We start from the raw sequence: 23,841 nt of genomic DNA, 5'->3' as shown, positions 1-23,841 counted from the left end.
CTGAATCAGTGTGTGATAACAGTTATTTCACGGAGAATGAGTTTCTAATTCAGTCTTCCAAATTTGCAAAGTTATGAACTAAATTTTGAAGTATCAAGTTAAAAACACTAACATTCAGAATATTACTAATGAAACGACGAGAATTCTGCAGCTATAATTGATACCTAATTTCTTTTTACTTTGCTCTTAGTTCTATAGCCATTACAGCTCTGCATGCTGTTCCACTGTGCCACATTTGTCTACAGCAATTCTCATGTCCCAAGCACCTGTCCCATTCGTAGCAAGACAATTTGAACACGTTGTAAGGCCCAACATTTAGACTTTGAGAGAGAAAATGGATTTCACTTTTTGGTCTATTGATATTCTTTGACAACAATGCAATTCACCTTCCAGTGGTAAATATGAATTGTCAAACTGCATTTATTTTAACTTTACTAACATGAATCCAACCAAGTTGAAATTGCACATTGATATCAAGCAGAATGAATAGTCAAAATCGCCCCATGTATAAATATATCTACCACACCCACACAAATCCCAAGCCTCCAACAACTATATATATACCATCCAGCTCAGCACTCTGACCATATGATGTACAACTACCACGCAAACTCAGTGAAAGTGAGTTTATTCAACATATTTGCCATATTTATTTGCTGTATTTATTCAACACAAACAAAATACCACTTGATTTAAAAATTACATTTTACAACTCTGGAATTCTTTCAAAAATCTCTGGAATATAATTTCTCACTTGTTGAAAAAAGAAATGTCATCCACTCTTTGCACTTTCCATTTATATGTTCTGTAGCCACAAGCAACTGGGATACTTTTACACACAAACTTGCTCCATTCACATTAGCCAGACTATATCAGATATATACTTCAGAGATTGAAGATAAAAATGTATTCTCATAGAATTGAAATGGAATGCAAAACAATATATGTTAATTAATAATACATAATTGTTTAACCAATCAAAATTTAACTTAAGCCCACAGAAAAGTCAATGTCTTACCACCAGGTTTTTTGGATGTTTATTTTAGCAATATTTAGTTGCAAACTCCACCCCCTGTCCCACTCCATGGGATTAAAGATACATCTTTGGCTTTTTTTTTCTGTGCACCCACCCCTTTTTCTTTTCCTCAACCCCTGGAATTAGATGAAAGGGGGAGAAGATTTAAATTAGACTATTGATCAGTCCCCTAACACAATAACATGGACTCTTGACCTCACAATCTACCTCGTTATGGCCTTGTACATTATTGTTTGCCTGCACTGCACTTTCTCTAACTGTAACACTTTATTCTGCATTCAGTTATTGTTTTCGTTTGTACTACCTCAATGCTATGTTGTAATGAAATGATCTGCATGAATGCCATGCAAAACAAGTTTCTCACTGTACCTTGGCACACGTGACAATAATAAACCGATTCACTAAATTCAGAGCATAAATGCTAGAAGGGACTGGTTGGACCGAATAGCCTTTTTCTACACCATATATCCTATGTAACCCTATATATTGAACAGTAACTCCTCAGCCACCATGCAGTTTCTAGTGTATTGCCCACTGACCATTACTTAGGCTTGAGCTTAGACAGTGTCTCTGTGTGCAAAGCCCACACATGGTGTCCAGTATATGGAACTATAAAATAGACCTAGTCAACTCTTCCCTTACCTCAAGAATGCTGTGCCAAAAGTGAGATCAACGAGCAGGGTCTGGGTAATAAATCCAAGACATTCTTGAGCTGCATGACTCACAAACAGCAATCATACCCATTTAGGCATTGGGGTGACTTGCATCTTTTAGTGGATTAAAGCAAATATTCTAAAGCAGTTCTATGATCAACATGATCTGTATATGCGGCAAAAGAATTTCAGATACTTTCACTCAGTTTAAATCCATTATAACTCTATTAAGTCCCTAATTTCTTCACATTTAAATACACAATAGAAATAATTTGTTTCAAATGAACATCTGAAATATATACCTGTGCATATGAGCCAATAATATGGTTTTGTATTTCATCCATTGTGTCTGTCCCGTAAGACACAGTGCCCAAGTGGAGACGTTTGAATACCATCTCATTCTGTGTAAGGGTTCCTACAATAAGCACAGAGAAGAGTATAGGCACAATTGCCGAAATTTACTAGCTGTATCAAATTGCATTTCAATAAAGAACATTCATTCAGACCTGAATAACCATACACTAATACAAATAACTCTTTGGTATAATTTGCACTGGATACAATAGTGCACTGTTTTCATTGTTGTTAATTATTTTTAGCCTACAACTTAAATATGAATATGTTACGGCTATATCAATATTTAAAGAGTTAGTCATGATGCATAATGATTAGATAAACATACTAAACCTCAAATTATATACTGAATGAACAAAATGATGCTTGAATGAACTACGGATGTCAAGGAAAGCTATAAGAAGATAAAGAGAACCAAGTCCACAGGTTAGAAAAGCTGGGCAGGCATTGCTTCTTTTGGGTAGCAAGGAACTGCAACCCACAGCAGTAATACTTACATAAAGCCGAGATAAAAGTGCAATCTCTCTATATTCAATGACAGAAGTAGCATTAACTAAATATATATTAAATTGCAGCAGTATTATTCACAAATCTGGTGTGGTAATCTTAAGTGTGGTTAAAAATAAATCACTATTGCAGCATCCTGCATTTAAAATGTCCTCTCAGAGTCATTAATTCTCCTTCTCTTGTTTTCCTGGGGTTAACATGGGGGGCAGTTGTTGTACACCAAGCAGAGTTCAAATCTTCACTATTTCAACTTTGGTCGCCAAAATAGCTTGTAAACAACCACCCCTGTGTCAATCAAAGTCAGATCCACAGCCATGTGATTAAAACAGCTAATTAATTGGCTGGTTTATTTGAGGGTTTACTAGCTGCCATGACTACAATAAGCAGCAGATCCCTGAAGTGTCAAGAGTGAAGAATTTCCCATAAACATCAGGATGAAATAAAATTACCAATGGAGAACTATAAGCATAAAATTAATACAACAGCTTCCCTCTACCATAGACTTCAAAAAAAATTCCACTGTTCCCTGCTAATTCTTTAGTTCTGTTCCACACTCCTACTTGAATAGACAAAGACTCAACAAATTATTCCCAGGAATCTATCAGTGTCTTTCTAACCAGTTGCTAGGAAGTGCACAACAGCAGGACAGTGATGCATTTTAACAATTTCCCTTGTCACCCTGTTGGAAAGAATTAGCTTCCACTCTGGTAATCTAGTAAAAACTGGGAGAAAATGGTCATAACGTTTTAATATAACAAGTTGCAAGGCCTTCTATTCAGAACTCAATTAAATAAACAAATGCATGTTTTCCTCAATCCATTTTTAAAATAACTGTATGATGCAAGAGATACTGAAAAAGAGTGAAATGTTGAAAATCAAATGCTAACTAGACAAATACACCAATCAAACAAACTCTAAGTTGATATATTTGCACAAGCAAATATCATATTCCTCAAGTTTTGATGATTATTCAAGAATTGGATGAAGAATTTTATTTTTCTGTGTTTTTAACGTTAAGGACACATTTATATGCTTAATTGAAATTGTTTCTCTAAAAAGGTTAAATACTCATTTATACAGTTGTGTGTGGAATCAAAAAGTAAGTGTCTCACATTCATTATCCAGTGATGTGGGCAGAGAGGTAAGAAAGTGAATGCCAAAGATAAACTACATAAAACAAAAGGCTACTAAGCCAGTGATATGGCTGTGTGGATTTTCACTGAAGTAGATAAGTACAGGGACTTGAGATTTGTGCCAGCATGACACATATTTTAATTGTTACAGTTTTGTTCAGTAGTAACAGTCTCTCAGTCAAACACTGGGGTCAAGCCCACTTCAAATTTCAGCATCTGATCTCCAGCAGTTCATCAGCAGAGCATGAAGGGAGCACTGCATTGATCTGCTAAAAGCCCCATCTCCTTATGAAGGTGGGTATAAATGATTCAATGACACTACTCCAATGTCTTGGCTAAACCTAGCCCTGAAACAGAGGCCAGCAAATGAACAAATGCTAATTCATATCAATTACTGAAGGATGTCACTGCATGTAAATTGGTTGCTGCATTTAATCACTCAATAACAAATACTCATTTCAAAGTAATAATTTGGAAGCTGCGAATCATTTTGGGCCATTGAGGTTATGAAAGACACTGCAATAAACTAAAATTCCTCATTCCATCTTGCATCAAGATAAATTGTACAGATTTAATTAAGTGAGTTTGATCTTAACAACCATTCTGTACTTGAAAGAAAACAACTTAAGAAATCTTATCTGGAAATATCTCACTAAATGTTAGCGCAGCACGTCTCTGAAGAGATTATAGAAGAATATAGATATCTAGCCCAGATTATAGACAGAAGCTGGTACATCACTAGGCCATGTTTTTTTTAAAAGTATATGGAGCAAAGCAAGATACTCAGATTGGCATTGATTGCCTTTGTAAACAATGCACCATGAAAGATACCTCTGGCAAATCCAGATTTGTAACAAGATATAATGCACAAACATGCGAGTTAATGATCCAGCATCTCTTATATTGGTGACATATGAATGTCATGACTCAGTCACTGGTGGTGACTAGATTTCCCCTTCTTCGACAGCTTCCTAGCAATTACGAAACCTTTCAAAAGTTTTGATTTAATCTTGTATGCATCCACCATGGAGTTCTGCTGCTTTCCTTAAGCGTTTCCATGTTTCATGCAAACTTCCACCCTGTACTAACAGCCCTTTCCACCTCTCCATCATTACCTTTAGCCCCAACTACCATATCTAAATGCAGACTTTCACCTGGATCTGGCACAGTGGTGACTACTCCATTAGAATGCCAAAATGAACTGCTGCAAGATGGTGACTCTCCCTCCCAGAGCACATTACTGATATCAGTCATGTAACCATTAGAAGGGGCTTGGAGTAATCTGTACAATTAACATGGAAAGCTCCAAAGTCTGCAAAACAAATAAAAGTGCAGGTGCTGAAATCGGAAATGGTTCTGAGGAAGCGGCCCTGTCCCAAGACACTAACTGTTTTCTCGTTCCACAGATGCTGTTTGGCTGGTTGAGCTTTTGTTTTAAAGCTGAAAGTCTTTCTCCTGGAGGAAGGCAAGCTCTTTGGACTCCACTAGATATTTCATAGTCAAGCAATTATTTCAAAATACAGTCACCTGTTATGAAGAATGCAGTAGCCAGCCTGTACACAGATAAACAATCCAAGAGAAAAATGTTGGAAACACTTAACATATCAAGCAGCATTTGTGGAGAGGAAAGCAAAGGGTTATTTATTTTGCATCAATAACCTATTATCAGAACTTAATCTGTTCTGACTGAGTGAAAAAATATTGGCTTGGCACAAGAGAAACCACTCCACTCAAATCCTTCAATGTTGTCATAGCATCTTTTTCCATACAGGGTTAGGTTGCAATTTAACATTTCCTACTAAAGACGGTATCAGACAAAAAGTACATCTTAACAGCTGTAATTGTTAGGCCGGATGATGAGGTCAAGTCCTTGGAGTGGGATTTGAGCCCACACTCTTCTGAGTGATGATAATACACTAGCATGGCGGCACAATTAATACAGCCGCTGCCTCACAGCTCCACACACCCAGATTCAATCCTGACCTCAGGTGCTGTCTGCGAGGAGTTCACGTTCTCCCGATGTGTGTGGGTTTCCTCTGGGCACTCTGGTCTCCTTCCACAAGCCAAAGAGATGTAGGTTGGCAGTTTAATTACCCACTGTAAATTGCCCTACGTGTGTAGATGAGTGGTAGAATATGGGGGGAAGTTGATGAGAATGTGGGGAAAATAAAATGGGATTGGTGTAGGTGGGTACTTGATGGTTGGCATGGACTCTGTGGGCTGAAAGGCCTGTTTCCATGACTATATAAACTCTAACTCTAAAAAAGCCAAAGACTTAACTATTTAAATTTTGCATTAAGAAGCCTAAATTCAGTGTCAGGTGTGTTAACTATAAAATTTATTCTGAATATTTTATAAAACTACTACCAATGGCATTATGCAAAGATCAATTTTAGGAATTTTGAGTTGTATGAGTTCTCATACAGCGGATCTCTGAAATTAATCAGTTGCACTCTTATTTTGTACAGATGAAGTACATGAGACAACAGTTCAGTGTTCATCTTCAAGAGTGCAATTATGAACACATACTATGTTAGTCATTATACTATAAATCAGTGAAATTTTGGGGGAAAAATGCTATTGTAAAAACAGCCAACTTAACTCAGGACCTACTTTTGTGTTATGTTAATTCTGTGCAGATCACAGAGTTTTAAGATCACACAGAAGCAACTCTTTACCCTGACTAGAATGTATCTACATAGCGATGTGTAGATGCTACAACTTTATGGGACAGACTCATCTCCTCTGTGACAGTTTCATATGCACATAGGAACTAGTCACCAAATTCATCTGACAAACTGACCCCATGATGGAAAAAAAACTTAAATACAGCATTAAACATTATTAATGAATCACTTAACTCATCACTCCACCATCATGCCTTTTCATTAGAATTCCCTTGATGTTAGTTATTTATTGAGGTAAAATACGTAGATGTACATGAAACAGATTTTGTGCTGCCACCTGTAAAATGCCAATTTTGGAAATGCTAAAGGTATAATTATTGCCTACAATATTAATTTATCAAAAAAGTTGTTCCAGCTGTTTGTACCGCTAATGATTTCGTAATACAATCGAGATAAATCCATTGACACTGGGATTAATTTATTGCATCATTAGGGTTCACCCACAGCTACCATTTAAAAGTTATGAGCTCTCCACTGCATTGTTCTTAAACAATAGCTTTATCAAAAGCAAGCAGTGGGAAGATTAAGGCTCTACTTGCAGATTAAGTACAAATTATCTGTCCTCTTGTTTCAGCACCATTTATTCATTTATCACATAACATCTAGTATTTCAGGTCAGTGTCAATATGCTCTGCATCCTCACAGTTAACAGATGTCTTCTCTTGTCAAATGAATTACTTTATGTTTCACGCACTGGTGGTCGCAGATGTGTCACTATAGCAACATCATTAATTTCAGATCTTACCGGAAACATGCTCTCCAATCAAACCTAATTATACCACATTGCTTTCTTGTCCTACAATAAGGAAACTATAATGTAATTATTGGGACACTTCATTTTCTATTCTGCCATGGCAAATGAGCAAGCCAAAATGATGGACGCTTCTTGTCAGAATGCTTACTGATGAAGCACAAACCCAATTTGCAGTCATACAAAGGACTACCTTGCAATTAAGATAGACTGCAATGTTCCTCAGACCCAACAACTTAAATTCTGTAGTTACTAATGGCAATTCTGTTTCTGGAACTTAAGAAAAAAAATTGCAAAACAGGTGTTTGCTCCAACTAGCATTTATTTTGGTTAATAAACTAGACAGAAATTGCACTGTTAATGAAATTTAAGCGCAAGTTTTCAGACTTTTCATTTTCCTCACATAATCTTCATCAATTAATGCAAATAAAAACAGCCAGGCAACAAAAAATCCTGTTGCAATTTAATTCTTGGTCTGAGAAATTAAAGTACTAAATTTGGGATGACACTTGATTTAATATTCTGCAGCAAAATTTATACAATAGTTACTGGTAAGATGGGAGGCATGCAGGGAAGCAAATAAAGATAGATGACAATAAATGTTTTACTGCCTACTGGAGGAGGAGATTGGATATTGGCTGAGCAAAATGATGGTGCAGAGGTTTTGTTGTGGATAGTGATTCAAAGGTTAGGGAGAGCTGTACGGATGTGGGAGGTGGCTGGGGGAAGAAGAAAACATTTAATTCCAGGGACAGTATAGATGTAAATGGGGTTGTTCAGGCAAGGCGGTAATATTGCGAGAAGTACTGCATGGTTGAGAAGCCATGTGGGCAAACTTGAGCTTCATTGAGAGATGGAGGAGCAAAGACTTAGAAGCATTTTATGTGAGAAAGGTCACACTTATGATACATAATTAGAACAGAGGGTGGACTGTCTACGTAAGAGTCAATAAGGGGCATAGTGGTACTACCTTTGGGAAAATTCTTGATAAAATCAAGGTGCAAGATGGGGTGACTTGGGGTTGGGAATAAGGTGTAGATGACCAGTGATTGCTAATGGACTGGCACAATCAGTGTGTGGAAAGGAGGAACAAGCATGAAGGTTGGTCCCTACTGGACATGAGCAGCAAGAAAATCGACACAAAGAGGAACAGAGCTGGTAGGCTCACTGCTCTAAGGCAGTATCCAAGGACCTTTCTATTTATTCTGGAGAATACAGAAAGGCAGTTTACTTTTACACAGCTTTTAAATAGAAGGGCACACAGTAAATCTATAATAAAACTGGTGATTAAAAAAGCGGTAAGATTTTATTAGCAGTAGTTAATGCACACAGGAATGGCGAATGAAAAGGTGCGCTTTAAGTTAATTTTGTTTAAACTAAAAAGTGAAAGTTACTCGATGTTCATAAGTTATTTACAAAGATCACAAAACTGTTCACTATATATTGTATATGACAATTTGTCAGCTGTAAAGCGAACATCTTGATCTATTGGTTCGCACTTTGATTTACCCACAATATTACCCAGCTGTTGCACCTCAATGAATTTCACTCATTATTCAAAACGTCAGATGTTTTAGAACAGTGTAACAACTTATTTCATCCAAAAGGCGGAACACGAAACTTCAGAAATATCACAAGCTCAAGAGATAACATCAATATTACCTGTCTTATCTGTTAATAAGTAAACTAATCGTCCCAGTTCTTCTGGTATTGTGCTTGTCCGGACTACTGTGCCTGGAATGTTATCATCTCTCATGATCATCCAACCATAGGCTGCTTTTCCCATGTCAAGGTTTACCCGCAAACTGTGCAAATGAGGAGAAAATGGAGAAGTTCACAGAAGGCTTGTACACAGGCACAGCAAGGCTAACAGAATGATATTAATTATTCGAGGGAATTGGATACAAGAGTAGAGAGGCTGTGCTTCAGTTATGTCAGACGTTGGTGAGACAACATCTGGAGTGCTGTGTACAGTTACTGGTCTCTCTTCTCCACTCTCCCATTGGACAAAAGATACAGAAGTATGAGAGCATGAACCACCAGACACAAGGACAGCTTCTATCCCACTTGAATGGACCTCTCATATATAAGATGAACTGTTGAACTCTTGATCTCCCAATCATCCTCTTAATGGCCCTTGCACTTTATTTGTCTACCTGCAATGCATTTTCTCTGTAACTGCAACACTATATTCTGCATTCTGTTTTCTCTTTACTACATCAATGTAATTATATATGGCATGATCTGTTCGGATGACACAAAAAAACAAAAGCTTTTGACTGTACATGTGACAGTAATAAACCAATACCAACAAACCAACTCCATATTTAAGGAAGCAAGCAGTTCAAACAAAATTTACTAGATTGATGCCGGGAATGGGTAGTTGTCCAATGAGGTAAGAATGGACAGGCCAGGCTTGTACCTACTGGAGTTTAGAAGTGGTGGGAATAACTTGATTGAAACATTGAAGATCCTAAGAGGTTTTGACAGGATGTAGGGAGTAATGTTTCCCCTTGTAGGAGAATCTAGAACTAAGGATCATGGCTAAAAATGAGGGGGTAACCTTTGAAGGCAGATGAGTCACTTTTCTGTCCCCCTTTCTGAGGATTGTGAATCTTTGGAACTCTCTCCTCCTCAAAGGTGGTGCAAGCAGAGCCTTTGAATATAAAGGCAGAGGTAAGAAAGAGATAAACAAATTCTTGATAAAGGCGTGAAAGGTTACTGTGATTAGGCTGGAATGTGGAACTGAGATTACAATCAGAATGGCGGAGCAGGCTCATGGAACCAAGTGGCAATGCCCATTCCTAACCTATATGTACATATTATGTAAAGTTAATAGCTCCAACCTATTTCAGCTTTGTCTCAAGTCCAGATTTGGTTATTGTCAATATTATTTGCATTTTATTCTTCATGCACAATAAAAATAGAAGCACATTGCTTTATACGGATGATTAAAAAAAAGTTAATGCAATTCCACTCCTGACCAAATTATGAGAAATTGGTGCAACTCAGGAACACATGAAAAACAATTAAAATTGATTTTGAAACTAAACGTTAATGCAATTGGCAAGCATAAAACAATCTATTAAAGTGATGAAATGAACAAGGCACTTAGGAGAACAGGATTTTACATTAAAACTGTTATGGAATTACAATTTTTCTATTTGGTGCCTCGTTTGCCAGTTATTATTTCAATAATTGCTTTATGTCACTTGTTACCACTGTGAAATTCAAACCATTGTAATAAATGAATGGCAGGAATAGAGCAAGTGGCACAAGTTTCACAGCAGTTTGATCCTTCTGGGACCATCACATTTTTCTGCTTATGCTACTACAGTTTCATGATAAAGATCAGTTCCTTTCACAATTACAGCTTGGTATGAATTTCAACATTCATGTTCAGTGGCTCGGCCAGCTTTTTTTTTAGAAGCGCAAAATCTTACCTGATGGGAATGATATAGGAAAATAATAGGATGAACCGGAATAGGTATCGATACCAAGGACCTACAAATCCTTGCAAAGCCACCATAACAACAGATAGCACAACCAGAGCTAAAAACAAAGCCTTTGTCAGTCGATTTAGCTCCAGATCCAGTAAGCCGACCTGCAAGAAATCAAAGTCACAATTGTAAGTTAAACTGGCACAAATCAATCCATACACTTAAAGTACTACAGGCGAACCCACATCATAGTGGGGGGGGGGGGGGGGGGGGGGGGGGGGGGTTGCATTCCTAGAACACTGTCCAGGTTGCAATTTTCCCTGACACGAAGCCACATCATCTGCTCATGTGTTAAGAAATGTGAGTTGTTGAAAAAAAAATGTTTATTTATGCACCCCCCACCCTCCCAAGAAATAATTTCCATAACAGCGGATTTTTATTCCGTATCCCAGACTTTTTGGTAGTGATTTGCAAATTCTGTAAGGGGCAAATTTCCATTACCTGAACTGCCCTAATATGGGGTCCGCCTGTACTTATTTTAAAAAGCTTTGATTTAACTTGTTTCAAAATGCATTGTACCTAACTCCATTTAAAAACCATTAAAAGCTCTGTGCTCTAATGACTCCTGTAGTCGGTTACTATCAATTTTACATTTGTATTTGACATTTCAGGGATGCTTTAAACATGAAGCAAAACTATTCAAGTCCCAAATCTAACAGGACCTTTGTATTTTTTTTAATACAAACTAAATAAAACCATGTATGTTGCATTAACATAGCACAAGAGATGGTGGTGAGATGGAGGCAACCACTGCCAAATTGAATGGAACCCAATCACACCTTTGGATAATGACGGCAAGGAACAGCATGGAAATGAGATATAGCAGATGGGTGAGCTTGGGTCCTTGGGAGACACTGAAAATAAGTGTACGGGAGCAGGAAGAGAAGCCGTTGAAGGTTCTTTGGCCAGGAATCAATTGGTAAAAGTGGAACTAGGCAAGGGAAGGTGTAAGTGGTCATAGAAGGGACATTGATGGCTACAGAAAGTCAAGAAGAATGAGAGTTGGGGGGCCGGGGGGAGGCAGGGGGATGTTAAATGTTGCATTGCATGGCAATGTTCACAGACCATGTCCTTTATTTCTTTCAATAAGGCAGGGGAGTGGATATCTGATTGCAGAGGTTCAAACATGGAGTTCTAGAATAGAAGGTCATTTATTTGGGTGGAAACAAAATATTTAAGGACACTGGAGGGAAAGTTGACAATAATAATTTGTAAAGAAGGGTCCATGCTGTGATTTTATTTAGAGGAAGAGACTGATAATATTGAAATAAGTGAATTTTTTTAAAAAACATTAGCAAAATGTAATATGATTAGTATCCTACTCAAAGCTGACAGGAGTAATTTGTTAATGATTAATTCATGAGATATGATCAGAGCTTTGCCAAAATAAAATCATATCACCTGTGTAGTTTAAATAGAGCAGACAAGCTGTAAATTGCCAACCTCTTCCTTAGAAAAGGTATCTTATCTGAAAAAGGTACATATGCTTTCCAAGTTTCCACGCTTCATGGAACTAATGACAAAAATGCACTGATAGCTTCATCCAGTCTGTGCAGTTTTAATACAAATGAGTAATCCAGAGGTTTTCTTGGTGAAATTAGGGTATTATGCAAAATAAGGATCAAAGGAGAAAGTAAAATGGAGAAAACAACCATTTTATTGTATTTAACTGGAGATCCCGAGACATTCACAACAATTTCTATTTGTCCCAGCTTGTGGTATTCCAAAATGGATACCACTCTTCTTATATCCCAATGTTTTAGCCTCAATTATTATTAAGTTTTTCTATAAAAAGATGTAATAGTCCATGCTTCAACTGTTACCCATGGCAAAACAAGCTGTGCTCTAAGAATTTTCTGCATTTCGTCTTATTCTTAAATACCATTTAAGTCAAAAATTCTGTAACATATTCCCTCCCCCCGCCACCCCCCCCCCCCACAAAACATAAAGGGGACATGTCTTCCTAATCATTGCCAAAATGTAATTTTCAAAGCCTCTTAGGTTTCCACTTAGCACCTGTTTCAACAGAAACAATCCTGGTCCCACTGGAAATATAGTTTCTAGTCTCTGACAAACCCTCATGTAATTATACCCAAAGCGCTCCACAACTCAAAATTGCAAGGCACTCCAAAGAATTGTCTAACGATATGCATTGTACCAATGAATTAACTTGTCTATTAATTCTTTATTCTTGAACTCTGCTCCAATACATAAAGCTAAAACTAGTCCTTTTTAATGGCCTTATCTACCTACACATTTTAGGGAATGACACATCTGAATCTCTCACTCCATTCTTCCAAATCCTTCTTAATCTCTCCACTGTTTATATTCCCATGATAGCTCTTCATTTTAAAATGTATTACCGTTCATTAAATGCTACCTGCCATACCTGTCCATCTTAGTAGTCCACATCTAAATTCTTTTATATAGTCTATTTCCATGGTCCTATCTGGAGATTTAGGGATACACATAAGTGTTGTCTGAAATTTAGCTAATGAAGTTGAAGGAAATGTGCAGAATTATTTAACTGTGGACAGTTGCCCAAAAATAATAGCTAAGATGTGTGTGTGTGCGTGCGTGTGTGTTGGTGGCAGCGGGGTGAGGGGTAGGGTGAAATGAAGGGGAAAAAGTCTGCTTGGATTTAGCCTTAAGCTGCCAAGTAATTTATCCTTTCAGCTGTACTGTGCAATCAAAAACAGATTGTTTCTAAATCATATTTATAACTGCATTCAATGTTTTTGTGATAACTGTTAATCACATCCAAAAGTTCCAAAGGCCTCCACTTTGCCTACTTTCCCTGTTCATTTTATAACTGGTATCACAGTCAAGAAAACCAGTGAGGGAAGAAAGCATAACAAGTCCTCTCACCACTATCCAGCAGGTCTTTTTAAAACCCATACCATTGTAAAATGGGAAATAAACACTAAAACACAAATGTTTCCTTTAATTACAGGAACAAATCACAAAATTACATCTAAACATTTGTGAAGAATTCAAACATTCTAAAGGCTTGCCTTTTTCTTCCCCTGAGAACTAAGGTTCTGTAGACGACAGCAAACTGATTTATCAGCTGCACTCAAAGTAACACAACTGAGGCAAATATCTTGCAATTTCCACAACTTCCACTAATACGTGGTTTCTGGTTGAATTATCAAGAAAAATGGGTTTTTGGATTAAAAAGAAGAAAAATTAAGCTAGAGAAGCAGAGCACGTTTCAAAGACCAGATCTCTTTGCGTTCACAATGGCAGTCTAAGTTTCAGGCCTCACTGCGGATCAGATGAAGTCATTATTCATTCAGTCAAGGAAAAAAGACTCAATTACCTCAACCTAAAGATGCTATCAATGAATGCAAAGTGCATATTTTGCTCTATTCATCTAAATCCCATTAAAAGTGAAAGGAATGATTTAATCTGGCCGTCTAAAGTTGGCCTTTTTTTTTGTAATAAAATAAAGAATCACTGTCTCATAATATGCATAACTACTGACCGAGACTGTTCGCCCGCATCATAACAGCAGTAAAATCTGTGAAACTCTATACAGAAAATTCAGCAAAGAATACTACTGTTCCCTAGGAAAAAGTCACAGCTTCAATGAACTGCCACCTCATAAATATGGTAAATTCTGCTTGGTTACAACAAAGAAAAACAATTCTTCGTAACTAAATGTGTTGCATAACATTTTCCCTTTCCCGCACAGTGTAACCATCACTTTCAATCGACAGACTACAAAAACATCTGATTTGTAATTGGTTCATCAAAAGCAAGAAAGAATTGAACACAAAAAGTAAATGGAGGCTTCCATGACAAGCCGTACTCATGTCAGCACTTAATTAATAGGCAACAATGATAATCTGACAAAAATACAGTAAAACACCATATTAAATAAAATAAAAACAGAACTGCCTGTAAACAAAATGTACTTTATTCACAATAATCCATGTTAATGTACCACTAATTAGACTTGTACAATGCTGGCTACCATTTCCCGAAATGCTGACTGTAATCAGATACACTGTAGTGCATGGGAAAACGCAAAGTTAAAAGGACATTAGCTTTATTGCATTGCATTAACTTTTTGCTCAGTTTCAGTTTGACATTTTACATTTGGGCAAGCAGTTAATGAAACCCTGATAGCGATGTTTATTACAGGAAAACTGGGCACTTTTTAACCTGCTTCAACATTAAATTTTTATGCCAGAAGTAAACAGAATTTCAAAGTGAGAATCAAAATAAAGTCTTAACTGAAAGTAGTTTAACCACTTTCAACTGTTTGCAATTCAAGCGCTTCAAACTCTTGTATATCTGTCTTTTCTTTGCCCTGAAAATTACAAACATGGAGCAATTTGCATTGGAGCCAGATAATGTTCAGCAAGCATACATGTTATTTCACCTGCCACTCTCGAGTTTTCTCAAAATCCGGGAGTCATCAGTCTACAATCTTGATCTCTACCTAGTAACACAGCAAAACATTGATCTCTTTTTAGTTATCTATTTAAAAGAAGAAGATAAAGCTCTTAACTACACAGAACCAGGGAGATGGTACTTTAGGTGAGACAGCCTATCCAATCTCTGGAAACTGGCACACCCAAATAGAGATGGATGGGGTGGAAGGCTATCTGCTATACTAGCTGTGGCTAGAGGTTGAACAATATCACTGCAATCCAAGTCTTTGACAAGTCATCATTTGATATTGAAAAAAATGGGCTCATTCCAATGTTAACAATGACTTTGGATATGGCAAATTAAATAATTCCACTAATTTACTCCACATTTTAGAGGTGGAACAATGTCTTTTGGGGGCAATAGTTTTATCCTAACTTTATTCAGGAGAAAGCCCCGGGATCAGCTGGAATATCACAGCTACAACCTATCCGATATCGATTTTCTTCAGCTTCAATAGCGTGGGACACAAAACTAGTGTTGCACTCAATTCCATCAGTTTTCTGACAGACAGATTAGGTTAAAATTGACCCCTTTATCTTCAGTGCTAGAGTGGCTGCTGTGGGAAAATCTCTTGATATCCTAATGGTAAAATGGTGATGGTGGGGTTTGGGGGCAAGTTTCTACATCTATAATACTAACTTAAAGTATAAAGGGAGAGACTTCATGACGGAACTGAAGTTTGCTAACTGCAAAACAAGAACGTCCACTGCATCATACTTTATAATCAGCTTCTAACCTAAAAAGTAATAATCCGACACACACCCTCAAGCTAGCAACAGTCTACAACAAAATGTCCTTTCTTTATTGATTGCTATGGTGCGAACATTGGTTTTCCATTTTATTGAAATGTGTACGTCTTCAAATCAATGTAACCTGATTAAATGAATTATATCATCATCTTGTCAGGGATGGGCATTAACCAAAAGATACAATCCTTGCTGTATCTCTTCTTCTTCTCCAGTGCCACAATATGAAAATGTGCAAATTACTTAAAAAAGAAACAAGTCACCATTTTAACCCTTGACAAAGAACCTGCACATAATGCACTCAGACCTGATATGTCTGAACCACTGATTTTTTTTTATTTCCCACTGCTGGAGAATTAATTCCAAGTTATTTACTGGACCACCCAGTTAAATAGTTAACTGTCAAAAAGTGTGATGGATTCAGCTTTCTTAATTCCATTCCTTACGTTACTCAAGGACAAAATACTGAACTGAAGTTAATGTATTCAGGAACTGTGCTTTATGCAAAATAAAAATACTAGAGTATACAAGTAACTTAAGAGAAGAATAAATTAATAATTGGTCCTTCTTCAAGTGTAAAACTATTACATTTGGAATGCCTGCAATAATTGTTGGTGCAAAGCTTCTGTGCAACAGGGTCTATATAACTGTAATTGATGATCGGTAATTCTGAACTGGAGGGTAGTCATAACAACTTGACATTTTTAGTTGACCCTATAACTTTTCTTTACTGATCTATAACTAGTCTACAATTGTAGACCGATCACAGCAATTACACACCACAGTACTTACTCCATGCTCACACTGCGCAATACAATTTCAAAAATTTACCAACTAAATTACTAGTAATTATTTTAAAATCCTAAAATATAATAATATAAAAGGACGAGTTTCCTGTGTTTTTCCTAATATTTCTTTATTTCAACTCCTTTAAGGAGATACTGCAACAAAAAACAGGATATTATTCCACTTAAAAGCTAGTTTCAATTCAACTTTGTGGTGTTATTTTGGTGTCTGTTACTCTTGCGCTTATGAAACAGTTGATGATCAATTTCATACTTAATGGCTTGTAAGAAATCCTAACATTTGGACTTATGGGAAAAGTTGCAGATTGACAGATAAAGTAAAAAGGTCTGTATTAATTTCCAAATAAAGAAATGCATGGAGTGGTATTTCACTATGATTATACTCCAAAGTACCAATTACTACACATCAGAAACTATAGCGGGTGACACTCTACAATAAAGGGAATAATTTCCAGTTGGAGAGACAGAAACTGCTAATATGCAGGGTTCGAGTCTACAAGAATCTCTGCAAAAGGAAGTAGCTAATAAGGTTTAATGATGCATGTCAGGAAGCCACAGTATGTAGGGAAACACAGCTGGCTTCATTTTGTAAACTCTTCTGAATACACATCTTTCCAGTTCTCGATTGTCAGCTGTGCAAGTGCCACTGGGGACAATTTAAATCATAAATCAGGATAGTCCTCAGTTTCTTGAAATTAGAGCCAATGTATATTAATACAATGCTGTCTTCAAACCACTGCCCTTATTGAATCCTAACAGACATTTCTCAAAATAGTGCAGAGCCAATGCTTGTTTATTAAAATAAAACTATATTCTTTAACCTGCTTCCTCGTAATGATCCTTAAATCCAGAGTTTCAGACAAAGCCAAGAATTGACCTGTACCTTATTTCTGTGCAGCTGAGATTTTATATTTTAAACTAGTACTTTGACTGTATATTTGAAAGAAATTGGTGCACGTAAACAAGCTGACAAATTACTCATTTTAGTAACCAACATAATATTGAAGTATTGTATTGAATGCAATGTGCAGGTGACAGTAATTAGCAGCAGATGACAGAAGTAGCCTGAATTCATGCCAGATGGCGGCTAAGGGTCAGTGGAAAGTAGAAAATCCACCACAAGGAAACTGTTGTAACGTACAATAACTATCAAACTTCCAGGCACTCTAAAACAAATTAGTTATTCTATCACAGGAAGAAACCAACATGGCTATAACATTAAATTGCAATAAATTCACTCATCTACACCACTTTACTCAAATCAGTTTAAATAATTTAATTGCAAGACTAAAATGCTTAAATTCGGAAAGAAAGCAAAGCACTGACATAAATGTAAACAGCTAATGACAAGATTATATTACATTACTTCAATTAAAATATTCTTAAAAATGTTACAGCGTGCAAGAGCAAAATGTTATGTAAATGCATTATCTCACAGATTGACCACTAAGCAAGGTTTGATCATTCCAAAATGAAAAATAATATTCATTAGCTTTGGCTTGCTGTGACAAATGTGACAATCTTACATTTTTTAAATGCTATTGTAGGGTAGGACTTTTCAAAAGACATGCTGCAAAAATTATGAATGAGAAACAACGCATAAAGTAACAATATATATTACTTAAAAATTATGAAGTGTAGAAATCTAATCAGCCAACCAGCTACAAGCTAGCAATAGTTTTTTTTCATGAGCCATTTTCTCCTGTCTTCCAAAGCTATTTATACATAATTCTTTTAAGGTTAATGCACAATGGTAATTGAGACTCAACATGGTGTATTTTACCTCAAATGACGTCAGTTCTACATAGAAGGGGCAATCGTCAAAAGTACATTATGGAAAAAGGCATCATGCCTGATTTTAACGTAAAATGAAAATCCTTCCAAGAGCTCTGCCAATGGTTCCCGGACCATATGCATGAACTAATACAATACTAAAATATTTAGATTATGCAGTACCTTCCTAATATCATTGGTCTGTAATTAATTAACAGTAAAGGCATGGGTTGGAGCGCTACAGGTGACCTTGGCAGCTTTGAACTGATCTTGGATCTTTGGATTACAGAATCAAAAAAAAAATCAGCTATGGGGACTAGAAAAAAAACAAGTTCTCATTCATGATCTGTGATTGTTGCCTGTGCAACTGTCAGAAGGAGCGAGGCTGTCATGTCTTTAGACACAGATTGCACCAAGTCAGTTTACAAATGAATGCAAAACCTAGGAAAAGGCAACAGTACTAGAAATAGTTTTTGTTCATACAGCTGGGAAATTGCTATCTTCACTGTACTTTTTAATCTCCATTCTAGAGCAGCAATTAGGAACTAAGTTACATATTACACAATTTTAGTCATGCAAAATATCGTTACTTGGCTCAGGCCTTCACAGCTAAAGTGGCTTTCTCATAGAATCAGAGCCACTGTCCAAATAATGATTGTTAAATTACAGACCAATGAAACATAAAATTATGGTGCTGGTGGAATTCAGCTGATATTCTTAAAGTGTTGCATTGAAACGCAAGATTAACAGAAGCAAATAAATTGTATTAACTGAAGTAATTTAAATTCAATTATTCTAAACAGAGAGTCTCTTGACCATGTAGGATTGGTCTTGAAGTCTCAATTGAAATTTATTAGGAAAACAAAGCTGAAGCTCTAAACAATCCTCGCGACTCCCTAGATGAAACCAGTGCTTATCTCCTGATTTACCAATAACTTTTTTCTGCATTTCTTTCATTGAAGAATGTCTGACTTCTATTTTGCTTTGCTTGGAGTATCAGTGTTCCTACTTGCGAAACCACAGGTCTGGATGTCTGCATGTCAGCAGCATTCCAGAAGATTGGCACCATCCAATACAAAGCAGGCACTTAAATGGTACCCCACCCACCATTCTAAATGTTTGTCCCATTCAGTGCCATTGCAGTGGCTTTAATGTTATCATCTGCAAAATTACCCTGCAGTTAGTCACCTAAATTACTCTGACAACACTTCCCCAAACTGACAACCTTCACCATCAAGGACTTGGGCTTCAGGCACTTCGAAACATCATTTCCTGCAGATTCCCCTCTACATCACACACTATCCCTACTTTGAATATATATTGGCACTTCTCCATTATTAACTGGTCTAAATCCTGGAACTTCAATCCAACAGCACAGTAGGAATATCTTTGGAAGACTGCATGCAGCAGTTTGAGTCAGCAGCTCATGCACATCTTCTCAGGGGCGATGAGGATGACAGTGACAATTAGATCCTAAAAAATGATTTAATTTTGAAAAGTGTGTGTGGTGTATGTGTAAAATCCACTAACGTTGCTAACTAGTTATCTGCTGGCTTGGAGTGCACTAATTCTATTCTCAAATTAGCCACTATCTTAACTGGAAGAGATGAAGAGGTGCTCTCCATCACTCCCAGTTATAATCTGGAAGGGAACTAATCAAGGCAAGAAAACATGCAGAAAATTCCTGCACAGATATAATGGTGATCCAACAGTGAGACGCTTCTGAAAATATTAGCTCTAAATTGCAATACTGAAATGTTTTCATGTGTAAAATCATTCTGTGAAGCTATATGCCAAGGTCAACAAATCCATTTTCTTTTTACAATAGATGCAATGTGTGCCAGCACATCTGAACCTATCAAATATTCCACAGCATTTATTGCTTAAAACCCATTTACAATCTAAATCATGGCTGAGATTTATTTAGCATTGCATTTCTATTTTTACTGCAGTGACTGCTCTATTAAAGATTAATTTTCACAATTCTAGTCACCTCTTTTTCTTTGAAGTAGCCACCAATCCACCTGTAAAGTGTACGTGTTATAGCCTGGTAAACAAGCGAGTAACTGGATGTGCAATTTTTTTTTGGAAGATAAAAATTGCATCCCATTCCTGTACAGTTCCATTGATTGTGGTAAAATTAGAGACATAATATATACTTGTAATTTGTTTACAGAACATAGTAACTAATACAGCCCTCAAAATGGCTGGACATGTCTACTTTCTAGAATATTGATAAAATGGGTTACTCTGTTTACTCTCTGGGTTTACTGCGATAACTTATGCTTGAAGAACTCCTTTGAAGGATACCAAAAAAAAATCATTTGGAGCAATGCTTTCTGGTGAATGCAGCATAATTACATATCGTGCAATGAAAGACCATTAACATTTTAAATCTTATTTCAAATTAGGAAAACGCTCGTTCTGCTTTGGGCCAGTAAAGTTACTAAATTTCTTGATGTTTTGGAGAGGAGTGGGGGAGAAGAGACAAGAAGGTCAAAAGAGTTTTGAAGGAGTCATTGTTTAGAAGTAATTTTGTTCAATAAATATGTGAGGGGTATTTGAATTATCCTACAGTATTTCCATTTAACAAAAATTGGTCATGTTCCAGATCAATTAAGATCACCACTTACTTTAGTCTGTAAACTATAACTGATGTTATCCAAAAAGGGATAGGCTGATTATTCCAAATGATCATCTCTTAAAATCTTCCTTATTTACTTGTAATGTCCAATTCAATTGTCTTATTTAAACAGAGCAGGTGTTCTATCCATCGATTACAAATGCAAAGCGAAGTCTTTTCTTTTCCCCCAAAGAGATGTTGTTGATAATTTTCATCTGATGTAATAGTAACAAGACTCCACAAATGCACATATAGCCACAAAATTCAGCAGAAAGCCTAATAACACTCAGGTTGTGTGGACTACAATAGAGAGCAGCTAAAATTCAGAGGAGTGATCCAAATTTTCCAGAAGGATTCAAATAATGGTTGAACACCTACTCACTGAATTAGCTGAAAATCTGTTGAACCCTCAAGTTCTTTGGACAACCAATGCCATGTTATTGTAATTTGAATTTTGAGAATAAACCATTTTGATTAAGATAACAGAGCGTAAAACTTCAACAGCCTTTTTCAGTTATCAAAATGATAACGAAAACCAAATTAGTAGAAATAACCATTATGAATTTCACAAACCATCTTGCTTTCAAAAGCAACAGCTTCATTGATGAACGAAGTCATAACATTACTTTTGGTAAAATTAAAAGAAATAATTTCTTGAGGTAAGATAGACTTGATGTAACTGCAGGCAAGCACAGTAAAACTAAAAATGCAGAATTTGCATCTTGATGTAGATATGAAAGCCTTAATTACTGGATACATCTGCTAGATGCTGGCATTAACAGTGGTATATAATCCAGGGATCAGGCTGTCTGTTTTCATACCAGTTTTGTTATTATCTTTACATTAGCATTATTTACTGGATTAACTTTACACCAATCTGTTTCTATGGCCCAGAATTTGCAATGAACAACAGCGAGGCTAATCAGTGCTCACATTTATAATGGAGGAAATCTGCCAGCAACTTCTGGAGCATGCACATCCACAATTGCTGTCACAATTCACTGCTCCTCCACAGGGTGCGCTGTTGTGCAGCTTTCACCAGTGTAATCTACATAAAGTGAATTGAGGAAAACTTCAGGTACTTAAAATTATTCTGACAGAATTATTGCGCAAAGGCAACTGTACCTTTAATTGGCTTGCAGACTCTTAATTACTGTTTAACAAGTTCTTTGGCCCGAGAATGTTAATTCCACCTGCAGCCAGTGATGTCCTCAATTTATTTCAAAATTTCTTGCTTTTTAAAAGGAATAAAAATTAGTCTTTTCATTCAGTTGATCAGTATTTTACCATGTGTATGACCTAATTTTTATTTTGCTCTCCAAGCTTGTCAGGCAACTGTTTCTCAGTGTTTGCCTGCTCTAGCTCCTCAGTGGCTTCAGTTTGGAGAAGTCAGAGACCCCTGAAGCTGTTGTTTCAGAGGTTGGGAAAGGTGAAATTCAAGCCACAGAGATCGATGGCCTTTATCAGCAGCTTTGCTGAAGACTGACAATCAGCAGTGTTAATTAGCCACATACTGCAAAATACAAGTCTTTATCATTTCTAAATAATGTGAAGCTGCTGATGGAAGTGCTGCTAAATAATTTCACCGTCCTTCATCCACCGAAGGAAAATAGATTACCCAGTAGGAAAAAATTAGAGATATTGGAGACACAAAATGGGCAATGGTGTACGGAGTACTTTGTAACTACCATTACACAGTTCAGTTTGCTGATAGTGGAAATCCAAGATTTAGGAGATTATAAACAGCACACAGCATTCTAATCATCACTTTTCTGCCACCAAAACATATTAAATGCATACTCTGCAATACATTTAAAAAACAGAGAAAATGCATACTACAAAATCCAAATTGAAAGAGCAGCTAAAATTGAGTCCATTCCAAAAGCTGATAGCAAATGAAAACCAAAATCCTTCAGTTTCTTGAAAACCAAAAGAAAAACTATAAATGCTGGAAACCTGAAATTAAAACCCTCCTAGCTTATTAAACTAATAAATGCTGCAAACACTCAGCAGGTCAGGCAGCATCTATGGAAAGAGAAACAGTGTTAACATTTCAGATTGAAGACCCTTCTTCGTGCTTTGTCTGAAATGTTAACTTTGTTCCTCTTTTCTCAGTTGCTGCCTGACCAGCTATGCTTCCAGCATTTTCTGCTTTTATTCCTTTAGTGTCTTATTTTTAAGCTAGGAGGTTCCAAACTTCGGCTATAAATGTACAAATACAGCAGCACCACAACCTTCCCCCCCCACTCCCACTTTCATCCTTCCTTTCCTGCCCCAAATTCCTTCCTCCCAGACAAAATCTCCCACAAATCCTGAGTGAGACTGTTTACCCACATTTATTCCCTGGATTTCTAGGGCACTGGGGAAACTACATTATCTGTTTCTAGTGGACCAGCACATGTGCTTGTGCTGATCATACTCCTACTACACTTTTATATTGGGAATTTAAGGATATTAACAACACAACAATGGAAAACGTGATAAAACTCTACGTCAGAACTGCATGCGTCTTAGAATGGACTCTGGCAGTCATGATGCTTCCTTCATCACGTTTCTATCTTAATTAGCAGTGAAGGTTGCAGAAGCTGGGAGGCACTGTTGAAGTACACTAAGTAGTCAAATGCAACTTGTGGATACATTGATGGGGGAAAGAGGTGAATTTTTGGTCTGGTGTCAACCATGGAGAATGCTCTATCTAGGATTCGTTGAAGCATTGAATCTCAAATCACTCTCCTTGAAGTGGGAGGAAGAAGTTTCCATTTATCAATAACTGAGGTACCAATTACAGATCATTCAGCCTGAACTCTGCTGTTGGAGACTTGGTCCTAT

At 36.8% G+C, this 23,841-nt stretch overlaps 1 protein-coding gene across 1 annotated transcript in view; it reads right to left on the bottom strand.

The window, feature by feature from the left end:
* atp9b (ATPase phospholipid transporting 9B) overlaps positions 1 to 23,841 on the bottom strand; it is a 259,834-nt gene that overhangs the window by 58,773 nt on the left and 177,220 nt on the right. Inside the window, 3 exon segments of the mRNA XM_052023085.1 lie at positions 1,992 to 2,104; positions 8,784 to 8,926; positions 10,565 to 10,725. Coding sequence (XP_051879045.1) covers positions 1,992 to 2,104; positions 8,784 to 8,926; positions 10,565 to 10,725 — 417 coding nt within the window.

This window comes from Pristis pectinata, chromosome 9 (genome assembly GCF_009764475.1).
Source record: "Pristis pectinata isolate sPriPec2 chromosome 9, sPriPec2.1.pri, whole genome shotgun sequence".
Lineage (NCBI taxonomy): Eukaryota > Metazoa > Chordata > Chondrichthyes > Rhinopristiformes > Pristidae > Pristis > Pristis pectinata.
The sequence above is the reverse complement of the archived record's forward strand: the minus strand, read 5'-3'. Positions and strand labels throughout refer to the sequence as shown.